General features: G+C 34.6%; 1 protein-coding gene and 1 pseudogene across 1 annotated transcript; one reads left to right on the top strand and one right to left on the bottom strand.

Annotated features, from left to right (window-relative positions):
• Window positions 1-11,401: 11,401 nt before the first annotated feature.
• On the bottom strand, window positions 11,402-14,504 carry LOC107627133 (protein FAR1-RELATED SEQUENCE 5-like; annotated as a pseudogene).
• Window positions 14,505-14,739: 235 nt separating this feature from the next.
• Window positions 14,740-15,665, top strand: LOC107627135 (glutathione S-transferase U8-like). Its single transcript, XM_088505799.1, has 2 exons — window positions 14,740-14,745; window positions 15,297-15,665. Exons 1-2 carry the CDS (start codon window positions 14,740-14,742, stop codon window positions 15,663-15,665), a joined length of 375 nt encoding a protein of 124 aa, XP_088361925.1.
• The last annotated feature ends 4,979 nt before the right edge of the window (window positions 15,666-20,644 follow it).

Consider the following 20,644-nt stretch of genomic DNA (forward strand, 5'->3'; position numbering starts at 1 on the left):
GGAAAGAGAGGGTTGTATTGTGTGAAAATGAAGAAGAATGGAAGGCTTTATATAGGGAAGGGAGGGGGGTAGGTTCGGCCATTTAGGGTGGGTTTGGGTGGGAAATTGATTTTGAATTTTGAAGGTAGGTGGAGTTTATGAGGTAGGTTTATGGGGAAGAGTGGATGGATGTGAGTGGTGAAGTGGTGATAGGGAAGAGAGATTGAGGTGATTGGTGAAGGGTTTTGGGGAAGAGTGTTTATTGGGAAGAGAAGATGATTGAGAAGAGAGTGAGTGGAGGTAGGTGGGGATCCTGTGGGGTCCACAGATCCTGAGATGATCCTGTGGGGTCCACAGATCCTGAGGTGTTCAAGGATTTACAACCTTGCACCATTTTAGGCATGTAAAATGCCCTTGCACACAACTCTGGGCGTTCAGTGCCAGATTGGTGCTTGTTCTGGGCGTTGAACGCCCATTTGTTGCCCATTTCTAGCGTTGAACGCCAGAACCATGCTTGTTCTGGGCGTTCAGCGCCAGCTCTTCTCCAGGGTGCATTTCTGGCGTTCAAACGCCCAGATGCTGCCCATTTCTGGCGTTCAGCGCTAGAACCATGCTCTGTTCTGGCGTTGAACGCCCAAAACATGCTTCTTACTGGCGTTTAAACGCCAGTAAGGTCTTCCTCCAGGGTGTGATTTTTCTTCTGCTGTTTTTTATTCCGTTTTCAATTTTTATATTTATTTTGTGACTCCACATGATAATGAACCTAATAAAACATGAAAAACAATGAAAATTAGATAAATAAACATTGGGTTGCCTCCCAACAAGCACTTCTTTAATGTCAATAGCTTGATAGTGGGCTCTCATGGAGACTCACAGATGTGCAGAGCTTTGTTGAGACTCTCCAACACCAAACTTAGAGTTTGGATATGGGAGTTCAACACCAAACTTAGAGTTTAGTTGTGGCCTCCCAACACCAAACTTAGAGTTTGACTGTGGGGGCTTTGGTTGACTCTGCTTTGAGAGAAGCTTTTTCTGCTTCCTCTCCATGGATGCAGAGAGAGATCCTTGAGTTGTAAACACAAGGTTGTCCTTATTTAATTGAAGGATCAATTCTCCTCTGTCCACATCAATCACAACTCTTGCTGTGGCTAGGAAAGGTCTTTCTAGGATGATGGATTCATCCTCTTCCTTTCCAGTATCCAAGACTATGAAGTCAGTAGGGATGTGAAGGCCTTCAACCTTCACTAACACGTCCTCTACTTGTCCATAAGCCTGTTTTCTTGAATTGTCTGCCATCTCTAATGAGATTTTAGCAGCTTGCACCCCATAGATTCCCAGTTTCTCTATTACAGAGAGGGGCATGAGGTTTATCCCTGAACCAAGGTCACACAGAGCCTTAAAGATCATGGTGCCTATGGTACAAGGTATTATGAACTTTCCAGGATCCTGTCTCTTCTGAGGCAATGTTAGTTGATCCAGATCACTTAGTTCATTGGTGAACAAGGGAGGTTCATCTTCCCAAGTCTCAATACCAAATAATTTGGCATTTAGCTTCATGATTGCACCAAGGAACTTGGCAGCTTGCTCTTCAGTAACATCCTCATTCTCTTCAGAAGAGGAGTACTCATTAGAGCTCATGAAGGGCATAAGGAGGTTCAATGGAATCTCTATGGTCTCTAGATGAGTCTCAGATTCCTTAGCTTCCTCAGAGGGAAGCTCCTTATTGATCACTGGACGTCCCAGGAGGTCTTCTTCCTTGGGATTCATGTCCTTCTCCTCTCTTGTGGGTTCGGCCATGGTAATTAATTCAATGGCCTTGCACTCTCCTTTTGGATTCTCTTCTGTATTACTTGGGAGAGTACTAGGAGGGATTTCAGTGATCCTTTTACTCAGCTGGCCCACTTGTGTTTCCAAATTTCTAATGGAAGACCTTGTTTTATTCATGAAACTCACAGTGGCCTTAGATAGATCAGAGACTAAATTTGCTAAGCTAGATGGATTCTGCTCAGAATTCTCTGTCTGTTGCTGAGTGGATGATGGAAAAGGCTTGCTATTGCTAAACCTGTTTCTTCCACCATTATTAAAGCCTTGTTGAGGCTTTTGATCCTTCCATGAGAGATTTGGGTGATTTCTCCATGATGGATTATATGTGTTTCCATAAGGTTCACCCATATAATTTACCTCTTCTCTTGCAGGGTTCTCAGGATCATAAGCTTCTTCTTCAGAAGATGCCTCTTGAGTACTGTTGGATGCAGCTTGCATTCCATTCAGACTCTGAGAAATCATATTGACTTGCTGAGTCAATATTTTGTTCTGAGCCAGTATGGCATTCAGAGTATCAATTTCAAGAACTTCCTTCTTCATAGGCGTCCCATTACTCACAGGATTCCTCTCAGAAGTGTACATGAACTGGTTATTAGCAACCATGTCAATGAGTTCTTGAGCTTCTGCAGGCGTTTTCTTTAGGTGAATGGATCCACCTGCAGAAGTATCCAATGACATCTTTCATAGCTCAGATAAACCATCATAGAATATATCCAGGATGGTCCATTCTGAAAGCATGTCAGAAGGACACTTTTTAGTCAGCTGTTTGTATCTTTCCCAAGCTTCATAGAGGGATTCACCTTCTTTTTGTCTGAAGGTTTGAACATCCACTCTAAGCTTGCTCAGCTTTTGAGGAGGAAAGAACTTGGCTAAGAAAGCCGTGACCAGCTTATCCCAAGAGTTCAGGCTATCTCTGGGTTGAGAGTCCAACCACACTCTAGCTCTGTCTCTTACAACAAAAGGGAAAAGCATGACGAGCCTGTAGACTTCAGGATCTACTCCATTAGTCTTAACAGTATCACAGATCTGCAAGAATTCAGTTAAGAACTGAAAAGGATCTTCAGATGGAAGTCCATGAAACTTGCAGTTCTGCTGCATCAGAGAAACTAGCTGAGGTTTCAGCTCAAAGTTGTTTGCTCCAATGGCAGAAATGGAGATGCTTCTTCCATGTAAATTGGAATTAGGTGCAGTAAAGTCACCAAGCATTCTCCTTGCATTATTGTTGTTGGGTTCGGCTGCCATCTCCTTTACTTGTTCGAAATTTTCAATAAGGTTGTCTCTGGATTGTTGTAATTTAGTTTCTCTTAGTTTTCTCTTCAGAGTCCTTTCAGGTTCTGGATCAGCTTCAACAAGAATGCCTTTTTCTTTGTCCCTGCTCATAAGAAAGAGAAGAGAAAAAGAAAAGAAGAGGAATCCTCTATGTCATAGTAAAGAGGTTCCTTATTGTTAGTAGAAGAAGAAAAGAAGAAAAAATTCGAACACAGATAGAAGAGGGGGTTCGAATTTGGTGAGTGATGTGAGGAAGAGATGTTAGTAGATGAATAAATAAATAGAATAAGATGAGAGAGGGAGAGGATTTTCGAAAATAATTTTTGAAAAAGAGTTAGTGATTTTTGAAAATAGTTTTTGAAAAAGGTTAGAAATTTTCGAAAACAAAAATAAAAAATTAAAATAATTAGTTAATTAAAAAGAAATTTTGAAAAAGGGGGAAGATATTTTCGAAAATTAGAGAGAGAGAGAGTTAGTTACGTAGTTTTGAAAAAGATAAGAAACAAACAAAAAGTTAGTTAGTTAGTTGAAACAAATTTGAAAATCAATTTTGAAAAGATAAGAAGATAGGAAGTTAGAAAAGATATTTTAAAATCAAATTTTGAAAAAGATAACATAAGAAGATATTTTTAAAAAGATATGATAGAAATTAGTTTTTGAAAAAGATTTGATTTTTAAAATCTCAATTAATGACTTGATTCACAAGAAATCACAAGATATGATTCTAGAACTTAAAGTTTGAATCTTTCTTAACAAGTAAGTAACAAACTTGAAATTTTTGAATCAAAACATTAATCGATGATGTTATTTTCGAAAATATGATGTAAAATTAAGAAAAAGATTTTTGAAAATATTTTTGAAATTTTCGAAAATAACTAAAAAAAATTGAAAAAAAGATTTGATTTTTGAATTTTTAATGATGAGAGAGAAAAACATGAAAATTATGCAATGCATGAGAATTTTAGATCAAAACATGTGATGCATGCAAGAATGCTATGAATGTCAAGATGAACACCAAGAACACTATGAAGATCATGATGAACATCAAGAACATATTTTTGAAAAATTTTTAATGCAAAGAAAACATGCAAGACACCAAACTTAGAATTCTTTAATGCTTAGACACTAAGAATTCGAGAATGCATATGAAAAACAAGAAAAGACACCAAACTTGCAAATGCAAAGATCAAACAAGAAGACTTACCAAGAACAACTTGAAGATCATGAAGAACACTATGAATGCATGAAAATTTTTGAAAAATGCAAGATGAGTATGCAATTGACACCAAACTTATAACATGACTCAAGACTCAAACAAGAAACACAAAAATATTTTTGATTTTTATGATTTTATAATTTTTTTGTATTTTTTTTTTGCAAATTATTATGAAAAATAAAAATAAGGATTCCAAAATTTTTAATATGAATTCCAGGAATCTAGCATTCTTAGTCTAAAGCTCCAATCAAAGGGTCAGGCATAGCTTAATAGCCAGCCAAGCTTTAGTATGTAACTCAGACATGACACGCCTAACATGCCCTACAGTCATGGCTTTACAGCCAACCAGGCTTCAACATGCTTTATGAAACACTAGAATTCATTCTTAAAAATTCTGAAGAAAAATATATTTTTGAAAACATTTTTATTTTAAGATTTTTTTTCGAAAACAAAGGAGAAATTTTTGAAAAAATTTTTTGAAAACATTTTTGAAAACAAAACAAAAAGAAAATTACCTAATCTGAGCAACAGGATGAACCGTCAGTTGTCCAAACTCGAACAATCCCCGGCAACGGCGCCAAAAACTTGGTGCACGAAATTGTGATCTCTGGTAATGGCTCCAAAGGCTTGGTGCTCTAATCTCAATTCATAACTTGTCACAACTTCGATACAACTAACCAGCAAGTGCACTGGGTCGTCCAAGTAATAAACCTTACGTGAGTAAGGGTCGATCCCACGGAGATTGTTGGTATGAAGCAAGCTATGGTCACCTTGTAAATCTCAGTCAGGCAGATATAAAATAGTTATGGAGTTTTCGAAAATAAATAATAAACTAAGGATAGAAATACTTATGTAATTCATTGGTGAGAATTTCGGATAAGCGTATAGAGATGCTTTCGTTCCTCTGAACCTCTGCTTTCCTGCTGCCTTCATCCAATCAGTCTTACTCCTTTCCATGGCTGGCTTTATGCAAGGGCATCACCGTTGTCAGTGGCTACATCCCCTCCTCTTGTGAAAATGGTCCAAGATGCCCTGTCACGGCACGGCTAATCATCTGAGGTTCCCGATCATGCTGGAATAGGATTCACCCTCCTTTTGCGTCTGTCACTACGCCCAGCAATCGCGAGTTTGAAGCTCGTCACAGTCATTCAATCCCAGAGTCCTACTCGGAATACCACAGACAAGGTTTAGACTTTCCGGACTCTCATGAATGCCGCCATCAATCTAGCTTATACCACGAAGATTCTGATTAAGAGATCTAAGAGATACTCATTCAATCTAAGGTAGAACGGAAGTGGTTGTCAGGCACGCGTTCATAGGGAATGATGATGATTGTCACGTTCATCACATTCAGGTTGAAGTGCGAATGAATATCTTAGAAGCGGAATAAGTTGAATTGAATAGAAAACAGTAGTACTTTGCATTAATCTTTGAGGAACAGCAGAGCTCCACACCTTAATCTATGGAGTGTAGAAACTCTACCGTTGAAAATACATAAGTGAAAGGTCCAGGCATGGCCGAATGGCCAGCCCCCAAAACGTGATCTAAGATAGCATACAACTGATCAAAGATATCTAATACAATAGTAAAAGGTCCTATTTATAATAAACTAGCTATTAGGGTTTACAGAAGTAAGTAATTGATGCATAAATCCACTTCCGGGGCCCACTTGTTGTGTGCTTGGGCTGAGCTTGAAGTCTACACGTGGAGAGGTCATTCTTGGAGTTGAACGCCAGCTTTTGTGCCATTTTGGACGTTGAACTCCACTTTGCAACTTGTTTCTGGCGCTGGACGCCTGAATTGGGCAGAGAGCTGGCGTTGAACGCCAGTTTGCGTCGTCTAAACTTGGGCAAAGTATGGACTATTATATATTTCTGGAAAGCCCTGGATGTCTACTTTTCAACGCAATTGGAAGCGCGCCATTTTGAGTTCTTTAGCTCCAGAAAATCCATTTTGAGTGCAGGGAGGTCAGAATCCAACAGCATCAACAGTCCTTCTTCAACCTCTGAATCTGATTTTTGCTCAAGTCCCTCAATTTCAGCCAGAAAATACCTGAAATCACAGAAAAACATACAAACTCATAGTAAAGTCCAGAAATGTGAATTTAACATAAAAACTAATGAAAACATCCCTAAAAGTAACTAGATTCTACTAAAAACATACTAAAAACAATGCCAAAAAGCGTATAAATTATCCGCTTATCACTTAGTTAACCCTTACCGAATAAAGGAAAATCAAGTAATTGAGCTAAATCTTATTCACAAGTCCTAATCATCTCCTTATGAAAGGATTAGCGTTAGTGACTAGAGAATTGGCCAACAATTTCCAATTAAAATCAACACTTGAGTATTCCAACTCAAGTGTCTCCTTTTAATCAACTCCCAAGTCAAGTTGGGAGTCTACTCCATTGACATGATTGCCATTTTCATAAATGATAATTGGGGAAGAAAAGAAGACATGAAAATTCAAATAAAATAATAACAGGAAATTAATTAAAAATAAAAATAGTTCTTTGCATTAAATAATTCCAAAATCATAAACATACGTATCTAAATAGGGTTAATGGGCGATTAAAAAGAGTAAAGGAATAAGGAAACAAACTAGAATAATGGAAACTTCAACGGAGGTAGTAACTCTTCTCAATATCCAAAGTAAAAGCATAAAACTCTAAAACTATGAATGTGAAGGAAACCTAGAGAAAGAAGTAATTTCTCTCTAAGATTCAAAACTAAAACTAAAAACTATACGAATGAGAATGTGTCGATGTGTGTTGAGTCTCTGCTTGTCCCCTGGCTCTAGTCTGTGTTTCTGGGCCAAAAACTGGGTCCAAACTCAGCCCAAAATCGCCCCCAGTGGTTTCTGCATTTTCTGCACGTGGCACATGTCACGCGTACGCGTCAGTCACGCGTACGCGTCAGGTACGCGCACGCGTCGCTGTGCAAATATCCAATTCACGCACACACGTAAGCCATGCGTGCACATCGCTTCTCGCTGGTTGTCTCCTTCATTTCTTGTGCTCCTTCCATTTTTGCAAGCTTCCTTTCCATCCTCTGAGCCATTCCTGCCCTATATAGCCTGAAAACACTTAACACACAGATCACGGCATCGAATGGTATATAGAGGAATTAAAATAAACAATTTAAAGGCTTAGGAAGCAAGTTTTCAATCATAGAACAAGATTGGGAAGGGATTGTAAAATCATGCAAATGATATGAATAAGTGTGCAAGGACTTGAGAAAAACCACTCAATTGAGCACAAGATAAACCATAAAATAGTGGTTTATCAATTACATCCTTGCTTTTCCATGCATTATCCACAGCCGGAATGAAAAGAAAACACACTCGCCATCAATGCCTAGCTTCGACCTTGGAGTTGAATTTCCTCCAATGATTAGCGGATATTTTATACGCTTTTTGAGGGTAATTTCATGTAGTTTTTAGTATGTTTTAGTTAGTTTTTAGTATATTTTTATTAGTTTCTAGGCAAAATTCATATTTTTGGACTTTACTATGAGTTTGTGTATTTTTCTGTAATTTCAGGTATTTTCTGGCTGAAATTGAGGGAGTTGAGCAAAAATCTGATTCAGGCTGAAAAAGGACTGCTGATGCTGTTGGATTCTGACCTTCCTGCACTCGGAATGGATTTTTTGGAGATACAGGAGTCCAAATGGCGCGCTCTCAATTGCGTTGTAAAGTAGACATCCAGGGCTTTCCAGCAATATATAAATAGTCTATGCTTTGCTCAAGGATAAATGACGTAAACTGGCGTTCAACGCCAGTTCCATGTTGCATTCTGGCGTTAAACGCCAGAAACAGGTTACAAGTTGGAGTTAAACGCCCAAAATAGGTTACAACCTGGTGTTTAACTCTAAAAACAACCTAGGCACGTGTAAAGCTCAAGTCTCAGCCCCATCACACACCAAGTGGGCCCCAGAAGTAGATTTCTGCACTATCTATCATAGCTTATTCATTTTCTGTAAACCTAGGTTACTAGTAGAGTATTTAAACAACTTTTAGAGATTTATTTTGGACTGCATGACATTTTTCACATTTTGACATTGTATCTCTACGGAATGAGTCTCTAAACTCCATTGTTGGGGGTGAGGAGCTCTGCTGTGTCTTGATGAATTAATGCAATTATTTCTGTTTTCTATTCAAACACGCTTGTTTCTATCTAAGATGTTCATTCGCACTTCAATATGAAGAATGTGATGATCCGTGACACTCATCACCATTCTCAATCTATGAACGCATGCCTGACAACCACTTTCATTCTACCTTCGATTGAATGAATATCTCTTGGGTTCCTTAATCAGAATCTTCGTGGTATAAGCTAGAATCCATTGGCAGCATTCGTGAGAATCCGAAAAGTCTAAACCTTGTCTGTGGTATTCTGAGTAGGATTCAGGGATTGAATGACTGTGACGAGTTTCAAACTCACAAGGGTTGGGCGTAGTGACAGACGCAAAAGGATCAATGGATCCTATTCCAGCATGAGTGAGAACCAACAGATGATTAGTCGTGCGGTGACAGCACACCTGGACCATTTTCACTGAGAGGACGGATGGTAGCCATTGACAATGGTGATCCACCAACACACAACTTTCCATAGGAGGAACCTTGCGTGCGTGAAGAGGAAGACAGGGGGAAACCAGAGATTCAGAAGACAAAGCATCTCCAAAACTCTAACATATTCTCAATTACTGCATAACAAGTATTTATTTCATGCTCTTTTATTTTTCGCAATTTGAACTGATAATCATAATTAATCTCCTGACTGAGATTTACAAGATAACCATAGATTGCTTCAAGCCAACAATCTCCGTGGGATCGACCCTTACTCACGTAAGGTATTACTTGGACGACCCAGTGCACTTGCTGGTTAGTTGTGCGGAGTTGTGAAAAGTGCGAATCACAATTTCGTGCACCATCCAACACCTCCAATACCTCCAATACCTATGACCTTGGATTCAATTGATGTTCCAACCCAACAAGTGTTGGGTTCAAAGACACCATCCCTAAATCAAACAATAGATGTGCCAATAGAAGTGTCAAAACCAATTGTTGAGGAATTAATGTTAGATGCTAATATGAGTGAAAAATTATACGAGTAGGTGATGTACGAAAGGAAAGATGAAGAGGAGATTGTGGCAATATTTAGTGACCAGCACAATGTCTTCCTTAAAAGGACTAATGCACAAACAATGAAGCCACGAAATGAAATAGATAATTGGATTAGTAACACGAAATATTTTATTTAGTATAAAGTATTTATTTTATTCTTGAATTTGATTATTTGGTTATTAATTGTTTGCTTTGCTTGTATTAAGGTGGTCAACTATTATTCATGCATGCTTAATGAGTCACCACAAACAAGATTCAAGAATGATATATATTGCATGAATTCAGACCCCAGCGGTAAGAAATTTTATTATGTATCTCTTCTTTTTTTTTATTTGACAGATTTTGTTCTATTCTAATTTATGACCAATTTGATTCTAATTGCAGCTGTTGATTTTTTATAAAGATGGGCAGGGTGGGAAGAGTTATACATCAGCTGACATATCTAGGATCCCTAATTTTGATAAAATTAAGATGCGAGGAAGAAAACTTATTTTCTTACCCTTTTACTATAACCGTCATTGGTGGTTATATGCATTAGATGTTTGTAATAACAATTTTTACGTCCTCGACCCGTTGTTCACATCTGAAACTGTTGAACAGGATGAAATAGATCAATATGTTGTAAGTTTATTTTGTTATAACAACTTTTATTTAGGTCTTGATATTTGATTATCATATAACTTTGACAATTTTATGACATTTTTTAATAGGCAAGTTATCTTGACAACATGTTAGCAATTGTGGATCCTGCATATGTTCAAACCCCCTCAACTCCAACAATTGAATATATGGACGTACCCAAACAACCAAATTTGCATGATTGTGGTTTGTTTGTAATGAAATGGATGGAATTTTGGGAACCATCCAAAGCCATGTCACAATGGACTAATGTAAGTTTCTTTCTAAAACATGTGCATTATTTGGTAAATTTCATTGGATTTTGCTTGCTGAATTTGGTTGTTGAATTTGTTTGGTGTGTATAGTTTGATTTGAATAACAGGATGATTGCCATAGATTAAGGAAGAATATCATCATGCAAATACTTCTATGCCCACAAAATGATTGCCGAACTAATATTTTGGAGCTAGCAAAGGGTTATCAATTCCCAAAGATTGCCAATAAAAAGGAAAGAAAGAAAAAAAAAAAGAAAGCTTTGGATACCCCGAAAGAGGCAAAAGCACCAAGACAAAGAAAACTAGGAGCCTCCCAAGTTAGTCCATATGCAAATGTTGGGACGGGAACCTTAGAAAGAATAATTGGAGATGAAAGAAAAAAAGTCCGAGAAAATTTAGGACACATCGAGGGGAAAAGAATTGATTATATAAATTTTCTACTGAATTTTTACTACTGAATTTGACTATCATGTTAGCAATTTTTTTACTACTAAATTTGATTATCATGTTTACCGAGTTTAATTATATTCAGGTTCAATGCTATATTTGACTACTGAGTTTGATTATACATGTTTATTGAGTTTGATTATACTCAGGTTCAGTGCTTGACTACTGAGTTTGATTATATATGTTTATTGAGTTTGATTGTAGTCAAGTTCGGTGCTATATTCGACTACTGAGTTTGATTATACACGTTTACTGAAAACTTTTCTTAAAAAAAGTAAGCTTCTTAATAGGTAGGAGATCTTGCACCATCAGAGAACATTGAAAACTTAAGCTTAGGCAAAATCATACTTCCTGTTACGTAACATAAGAAGCTAGCAATAAACTAATTTTGGTTACAAAAATCTATTACAAAGGAAAAAAATGCAAGAGTTCCATTGCAACATGTAATAAATCTATTACAAAAAGAAATAAAACTATTATTCTTTCAAATGGTGATTTTGTTGCATTGAGTTCAACAAGGATACAAAGCCATATGGTTAGTTAGAGGTAATGCTCAACTCTGAAGGTAACTCCACAAGTGGCTAAAAAACAAAAAAAAAAATAGCAATCAATAAAGTGATAATAAAGCATCTTAGCAATAATAATAAAACTAATCAAACACTGAACTTGCCTGTAATCTCTCTTTCACATTCTTTGTATGCTTTTTCCTACCTTGTTCAACAATTTTTTCTACAGTAGATTGAAGCCTTTTTCTTACGCCTACGACCTTTTCGTGATACTTGTTGGGGGTTGTGAATCTCTAAATCATTTACATTTTTATCTACCTCATTCAAATTTTGATTATCTACATTATCCATTGAAGAAACCTTTGGTTCCACCAACAAAACCCAAACTGAGTCTAGTATACGATGTACGGTCTCGGTGAGCTCCTTGGATGCAGCGGCTACTTCAGTAATATTATAAAATTACTTGCACATCTCATCACAACGTTTCTTTACGGGATCTAAACGGCTTGGATCATGGCTACACTTGATGCTATGTGCTTGTGCTTTAAAGTTTTCTTCCACCGATCAAGAATGTACTTATTTGGCAATTTCTTCACTCTTACAAGACCAAGGACTGAAAGAGTATGGCAGCATAAGATTCCCTTTGACTCAAAAAGATGGCATTGGCAAGAAACATCTGAAGTTGAAGAATCAAACAACACCTCATACATAGAATCAAACATCTTATCACCATTCTCAATCTCTTCTATAACCTTGTAAGTAACAATATATCCCTGTTCATGCTCTTTTGTTGAAAAGCAATTAGCCTTTGCTCTAAACTCCTTTTGAAGCTCATTAAACTTTGCATGAGAATATTCCTTTTGAAATAGTTTTTCAATAGCAGAGGCAGTAGCACAAGGGATAATAGTATTGAAGCTGGCAGCATCCAATTCATATTCTTTTTGAGCTTTATTTACAAGACAGTTGTCATGTTGTGTTACAAATTGTTGCAAGTTGCTCTTTGAGGTTAGGTAGCCCTTCATAAATGAATGCATGCTTTCACTCCTTTGAGTGCTACTCATGCCTACCCAAAAACTATTACTAAGAAAAATTAGGACCCACTTGTCACGTTCTTCGTACAAACCTGAAACCATAAAATGGGCATAATCAAACTTGTAAGGTATTTTGATTAATAAATGATGAATAATCAAACAGTAGATATAAGATAATCAAACTCATAAATACCTGCTAACCAATTATTATGTAAACTGAATATATTGATAAAATCAGTCCAAGAGCTCTCAAATGCTTCCTTAGACCTATACTCCCACACAATATGTGTCATATCAGCACTAATCTCGTTAAATTGCTTGCATGCTCCTAATTTTTCTGAAATTTTCTTCAAGATATGCCAAATACACCATCGATATTGTGTCATTGGCAATGATTTTTCAATGGCATTTTGCATAGCTTTGCATTGATCCGTTAATATGCCAATAGGCGGCTTGCCACCCATACATCGTATCCAACAATCAAATAACCAAACAAAGGAACTCTCTTCTTCGCATGAAAGAATAACGCAGCCAAGTAGCAATGATTGGCCATGGTGGTTAACCCCAACAAATGAGGCAAAAGGCATATCATACCTATAATAAAATCAAGAGTACATAATCAAACTGACTAAATCAAACAGTCAAACTTAGTATATCATGCACAGCAGCAGCAACAAATTCATTCTATTCTACCTATCTCTATACATCAAACATATGCAAAAATAAGAGTACATAATCAAACAATCAAACTTAGTATATCATGCACAGCAGCAGCAACAAATTCATTCTATTCTACCTATCCCTATACATCAAACATATGCAAAAACAAGAGTACATAATCAAACTCAATATATCATGCACAACAACAGCAAATTCATTCTATTCTACCTATCCCTATACATCAAATACAAAAACCAGAGTACATATAATTAACTTGAAATATATAATTGTGGTGTAGTACCTATTTGTTAGGTACGTCATATCAAAGCTCACAACGTCGCCAAAGTGCTCATAAGCAGCACGACTTCTAGCATCAGCCCATAAAGCATGCTCTATGAGATGTTGCTCGTCCAATTTAACTTCATAAAGAAGTTGCGGTTTTGTTGTTGCATCCTATGAAAATACTGCATTAATGATTGCGCATCCCCCTCATCTTGTATGACTCTAACACTTTTTGCTACATGATTCCGAAGATCTTTCTCATTAAAAGTCAATTTATCATAGCCACCAGCAGTAGTTGCTAAACTCTGATATCTGTTTCTCATTGTAACACCAGCTTGATCATTGATCTCAGCTATCCATTTGGCATGCAAGCTTAGTTCCCTATTCTTTCTCAGAGTGTTTGCCATGCTAGGACTAATAACATGATTGTGCTGGTTATTCACAAAGGTTAACACATATTCCAGCTTCTTGTCCTTTTTCACAATAATCCTAACTTTACAATTTTGCTCGGAAGTTAGATTTGTCTTCTTTAGTGGATCAATTTTTGATCTTTGATAACCAGCTTTAGAACATACTAAGATTTGATATGTAATCTGTCTATTTTGATTCCACTTAGTAGTTCTTATATTCCATGAAAAACCAACCCTCTTTGCATAATTGGTATAAAAAGTTTCATAATCTTTCACAGAGGGGAATGTCATTCCTATGCTTGGAACAACCTAAAACATAGATAATCAGAAATTTAAAATCAAATCAGGTATAAAAACACTCTACAAGACAAATTAGTAGTTAGAGATTAATGGAATCAAACTCAGTAGTCAAATATAGTACTGAACCTGAATATAATCAAATTCAGTAAACAAGATAATCAAACTCAATAGTCAAATATAGAACTAAACCCTCACACATTCATAGAATCAGCATCATCATCTGATCTAAGCAAATGTAGAAATTTTAAACATGTAAACTACCAATTTGACTCCACTCCAGAAGCTAAACATTTTTCTCATTACACAAATTTATAACATAAATTTTTCAAGATGTAATCACATAACGTACATGATGTAAAATGACTTAAATGATATAATGAAGCCACATATCAGAAGTATAAGCCAAATTAGTAGCATTTGCATAACTAGATAATCAACAAAATTAAAATCAAATCAGGAATAAAACATGGATAATCAAAAAATTAAAATCAAATCAAGAATAAAAAATTAACATATGAAGTAAATTAAACACGAACCTCATCATTCGAGCTTATGGATTCCATTGAATCAAAAGTTATAATCAAAACCCTAAGATAATAAGAACCAAAAAACGGCGCTGAGAAGAGCTTTTGTGAACTGCGGGATCGAAGCAAAGCAGAGGGAAGCGTGGAGAAGAGAAGAAAGCGAGGAGTGAGGTTGGCGCGATCGAAGAGAAGAAAAGTGAGGTGCAAGCAATGGAACCCTCTCGGCAGAGAGGAAAAGAAATTGCGATTGTGCAGAGACGAGATTTTTGACACGATGAAGGTAGTGTATTAGCTCTGATTCTTATATGTAACCGTATTTTTTAGTGTATTTTAGTGAGAGTGGCTGAATTGATGGCTGAAAAGTAGTGTACAAATAACATTTTCAATAAAATAATATATTTATGTATAAATTATATAGTTTAATTTTTTGTAATTTAATATTTTAAATTAGTTAATCGCTAAAAAATATATTGATTCAACTAATAATAATTTTTTATCAGTTCATTACCAAACAGACAATTTTTATCTTAAATTGGACTGATCTAGTAGTCGATTTCTAATTAACTGTATCAAATTGACCAGTTCGACCTAATTTTCTCGTAATCATGGTCTTCAAAATCTTGCTTATTAATTAAGCCATATTTTTATGTTTAATATCAAACAAAATAGTCTACTAATATATTTTCTTGCAAGATTACCTACTAAGATGATTAATTTACAATAATGTGTATTATATTTTTCTAATTTATTATATGTCCAAGCATTTAGTAACTTTATAGTACATGGACTAGATGTGTGAATTAATATATATGTTTGGGGTAATGCATAAAGTTTCCTACAGTTGTACAATTGATTTTCGTCGACATTGCTGATGATGAAGAGATGGAAAAGGCTGCAGAGAAGGTCCAAAAACTTCCAAGAGATGTTGAAGATCAATGCTTATTATTGGTTGATGAGAAACTATTCTTTGGTGGTGATGACACTGTTAATATGGTGGACATAGCTTTTGGATCAATGATCAAATTTCTTGTAACTACAGAATATTTGAATGAATTGAAGGTTCTAGAAGTTGAGAAATTCCCTCGTTTGCATTCATGGTTTAATAATTTTAAGAATTTTCCAATCATCAAAGAAAACTTTTCTCATAGAGAGAAAATGTGTGCTAATTTAAAGTATATCAGAAAAACAATAAGAGAATAGGAATCCTAGTTCTAGAAGAAGGTTCCTTTTTATGAATTTAATAATTCTTTGGGGTGATTCTATTTATTTTGTTGTGAAAATAAATCAAGTTGTGAAGATTTCAATTTGATCACTTGTACTATTTATTTGTTTAAATAAATCGTTGATATTTGTTATTTTTAATATTTTATTAGTTATTCAATTTGTTAAATCTTTTCACATTCATGATACTCACAAATTAAGAACCTTTAATTATTTAATTTAAGCAAGCATTTATATAACTAAGGATTTGTTTGGTGAACTTCTAATAAATTTTTTTGAGTTATTTTTTTAAAAGATTTTATAAAAAAGTAAAAATAATTTTATGTTTGGATATCTTATGTGAAAAGATTTTTTTGTATTAATCATGTTTGGGTATAACAATATAAAAATATTATTTATTTATTTATTATATGAAAAATATCTTTTTTAAGAAAAAAATCTTTTAAAAAAGATGTAAATTGTATCTTTCCGAAAATGATATTTTTTATTTTTTTATTTCTATTACTTTTATTACTAGAAGTTTATCAAACATACTAAAAACTATAAAAATATATCTTTTTCATAAATTTTTTTCTATCAACTTAATTGTAACATCCCAATTTTTTGAATCATGTTCATTATTTAATAATTAAGATATAAATTCAAAATAAAGAATTAGAAAATAATGCATTTGAAAAACTAGCATATCTAATTTAAAATTTAAATATATGAAAACACTAGCTATAGTGAATTCCTAATCGACAATAAACCATCTTTCAAGATATAGTCGTAACTAATTTCACACTTATTGGATTTGAATGATCCTTAGTTACATGAAAAGATAAGAAAACTAGATTTATTCTTTAAGTTCACTACAAAATCAAATTCAAATTAAATTAGGTAGATAAATCTGTTACAAGTTTATAATAGAAAATCGCGCTCTTATCAGCCAGCCTGATATACTAACAGTATTTCAGGAATATCTCAAGTTGTGGTTATCCAATTGACTTTGTTTGAGATTCATTTTAAAGATACTCAATCCTCTATAAATTTGCATCTAATATATATTTCCAAATTCCAAATGTAGAAAGCTTTATAGGGTTTGCAAAATTGACAATTCAGATTAGAGATTTCACCTAAACGCGAGTTAGATTCTCCTAACACAATCTGTACATGCCTAAGAGCTATTTGAGTCTTTCCTTTCTCATCCTATTCCCCTTTTTCTATACAAAACATTCTAGATATTCTTTTTGAATTATGTAAACTACGAAATATGGAGATTTCCTTTCTATCCAGTCAAAGATTCATAGCTACATGAAAACATATGCAAAGTCTAGCCATGGATCAAGTCTCTCTTCGCTAATGAATCATATCTATTTGCGTTGGAGTATATATAGGATTTCTACAAACTTTACTCGAGGTAGGGGTTTTATACTACTCTTTTATATGTGATATCTTAAATGTTTTATTTTTATATATATAGATGTTAGTGTTATATATCATGATATAACGTCTCTTTATTTCATACACATTATGCATTATAATAACCATCTTATGTGCATTAAAGAACTGAGGGTATGATCCTTCGGTAAGAAAAGGTGACCCCCAAAGACAAGATAATCGAAATGATCCTTTGGTAAAGGAAGGTGATTGAATCGAGATAATCCTTCGGTAAGGGAAGGTGATCGACATACTTTGGGATAAGAACCTTCGGTAAGGAAAGGGTACTCCCATCAATTTTATATAATAATATCTCTTTATTGACATAACTCCCTTCTTGTGTATGTTTAAATAACTTTGATTGTAAATTGAATTGAGATAATGATCCTTCGGTAAGGGAAGGTGACCCCCAAAGACAAGATATCGATGTGATCCTTTAGTAAGGGAAGGTGATCGATTGAGATGATCCTTCGATAAGGGAAGGTGATCGCTAAAATGTTTGGAATCAGAACTTTTGGTAAGGGAAGGGGACTTTCACTTTTTATACCGGTTTAAGCTCAATACCTTCCATAAAAGTTACGAGAAAAAGTAACGAAAAGTACAATGAAAAGAGTGATTATGCTTTTTCTTCTTTAATCCTTTTTGTTTGATTTTATGATTATGTTTATTATTTCATTCAAAGATCCTTCTTTTATTCAAAGATTCTTTCTGTTTGATTTATGATTATGTTTATGATCCTTATTTTATTCAAAGAATCATTCTCTTTGATTTATCTATGATTTTCCTTTATTTCTTGAAGTAGATATACTTAGAAAAACTATGATTTACAAATAATAAGAAATCTCATTTTGAGATAGTAGCCATCTGGTTACAAAGTTTGCACAAATTTGAGGTTACTAAGAGATAGAATTCAGAATATCCAAATTGTGTAGTGACAGATTTAGAAAGTTGGGTTGGAATGTGAACTAAAAAGTTGTTCCTAGACATAAAAGGCAAGACCTAAAAAAAGATATTTGGATAAGATTAAGCTGATATTGGAATTTGATATCTGTGGGGCATTGAGAAGTAAAGGCTTTAATATGACTGGCTACAAGATATTTTTTTTAAGTGTCTTGTTATGTTTTACTACTTGTTTGAATTATTATGTTATGTTGTGTGATTTATATCTAATACACGAAGACTAATAACTCAAGACAAAAGAGATGAATGATACTATCTGTCATGTGAATCTATCTTATATAATTATATTAGACTTGAATGTCTAAGTCACATTTAGTGCACTTAGCTCATGATGAGAATAGAACTGTTTTGTAGCTTTACTTATTTTGCTTGAATGTATGGATTGATTAAACGTACTTATGTTAGGACTATCATATTTCTTTATAGAAAGAAAAATGTAGATAAAACCTACTAGGGTAAGATGAGGTTGAATTAGTATCTCCCTAGAAGACACGAATTTTGAGGATAAAATTCATTTTTTAAGAGGATGAGGATGCAACATCCTAACTTTTTGAATCATGTTTATTATTCAATTATTAATTAATTAATTAAAATTATAATAATTTAAGATTTGAATTCAAAATAAAGAATTAGAAATAATGCACTTGAAAAACTAACATATCTAATTTAAAATTTAAATATATGAAAATACTAGTTATAGCGAATTTCTAACCGACAATAAACCATCTTTTAAGATATAGTCACAACTAATTTCATACTTATTGGATTTGAATGATTCTTAGTTACATAAAAAGATAAGAAAACTAGCTTTCCTCTTTAAGTTCAGTACCAAATCAAATTCAAATTAAATTAGGTAGATAAATCTGTTACAAGTTTACAGTAGAAAATTGCATTCTTATTAGGCAGCCTGATATACTAACAATATTTTGGGAATATCTCAAGCTATGGTTATCTGATTGACTTCATTTAAGATCTGTTTTAAAGATAAATTAATCCTCTATAAATTTACATCTAAATTAGATATTTCCAAATTCCAAACATAAAAAATTTTATAGGGCTTGCAAAGTGACGATTCAGATTGGAAATTTCACCTAAACGCGAGTTAGATTCTCCTAACACAATCTGTACATACCTAAGAGCTATTTGAGTCCTTCCTTTCTCATCCTATTCCTCTTTTTCTCCTTCCTTTCTCATCCTATTCCTCTTTTTCTATACAAAACATTCTAGATATCCTTTTTGAATTATGAAAACTACGGAATATGGATATTTTCTTTCTATCTAGTCAAATATTCACTATACTTAGGTACCAAGTTAACGCTTTAAAATTATCATTTTCGAGAATCACAAATCCCTTTTTCAAATGAGTAGATTTTCAACAGCACATTCCGCAAGGTCCAATTCCTTTGCTACCCTCACCGAACTCATAAAATATTTTTTATAGAAGTCAGTCTTGAAAACTTTCCAAGTAATGTAGCATCACCCTGCTACAACAAACGGCATGCTCATTGCCACCAAAACTGAGCCTCTCCTTCCAACCGATAGGTAGCAAACTCTATATACTGATCTTCCGGCACATGCTGAGCCTGCAATGCTCTTTCCATAGCCTGGAACCAATTATCAGCTTTAATGGGTTTGGTTGTACCCTTGAAGGTTGGCGTATCCACATTCAAGAACGTAGCCAAAGTCATCATACTTCCATTTTCATGATCATCTCCACCACCATGTCCATTGCTGTTCCCAGCTTGTTGTCCCATCCTATCCACTGTTCGGTTGGTAGTAGCAGTAGTAGCATTAATGACAGCAGCCATGAAATCAGTCAAATTATCTAATAAAATGGTTCCCTCATTACCTCTCCGTCCTCGTCCTTGACCTTGTCTATGTTCACGAGACGCCATTTGGGTCTTGTCCACACCAAACAATTGATATTAAGGTGATCAGTCTCAATATCTCAAGTCTAGTACTTCAAATTCTCAAACGTATGATCATGAACAGTTATGCTATATTTATCATGCAGATATCTTAAATAGCATAAAAATACAACTCAGAGTATGCCCAAAAGAATAATCAGTCCATCTTTTAGGCTCTACAGGGACGAACTGCTCTGATACCATAAATGTAACGTACTACCATACAGAGCTTTATGCTATAGTCGTAAATCAATGGTGGTGAGGCATTACGATACTTAGAAGAGATATACATACATAATATAGAAGAATAATATCATAACTAGGAACCCATAAAAAAATAAACATCGAAAACTGTTAAACCCTCAATGGGCATGTTAAAGCGAATAACGTCGAATACAAAAGTGGAATATATATATATATATAAGGATAGATAATAATAACTACTCTCGACATACGAAGAAAGGCCAGCTAGAATATTACAATATTCGAGAATATACAAAAGTAGACAACCTATCTCTCCAACAAAATCCTCTAAGAGGAATTTAAGTTATACAACAATATATTTTAAAAATGGGAGAAAACTCTAGAGCCAAAATAAATTTCAAAGGATCTTCTTCGCTTCATCATATAGAATCCTGCATCCTCAATTAGGTGCTTTGCATCTTGTATATA

The sequence above is a fragment of the Arachis ipaensis genome, chromosome B2 (assembly GCF_059453495.1).
Source record: "Arachis ipaensis isolate K30076 ecotype BB chromosome B2, ASM5945349v1, whole genome shotgun sequence".
Taxonomy (NCBI): domain Eukaryota; kingdom Viridiplantae; phylum Streptophyta; class Magnoliopsida; order Fabales; family Fabaceae; genus Arachis; species Arachis ipaensis.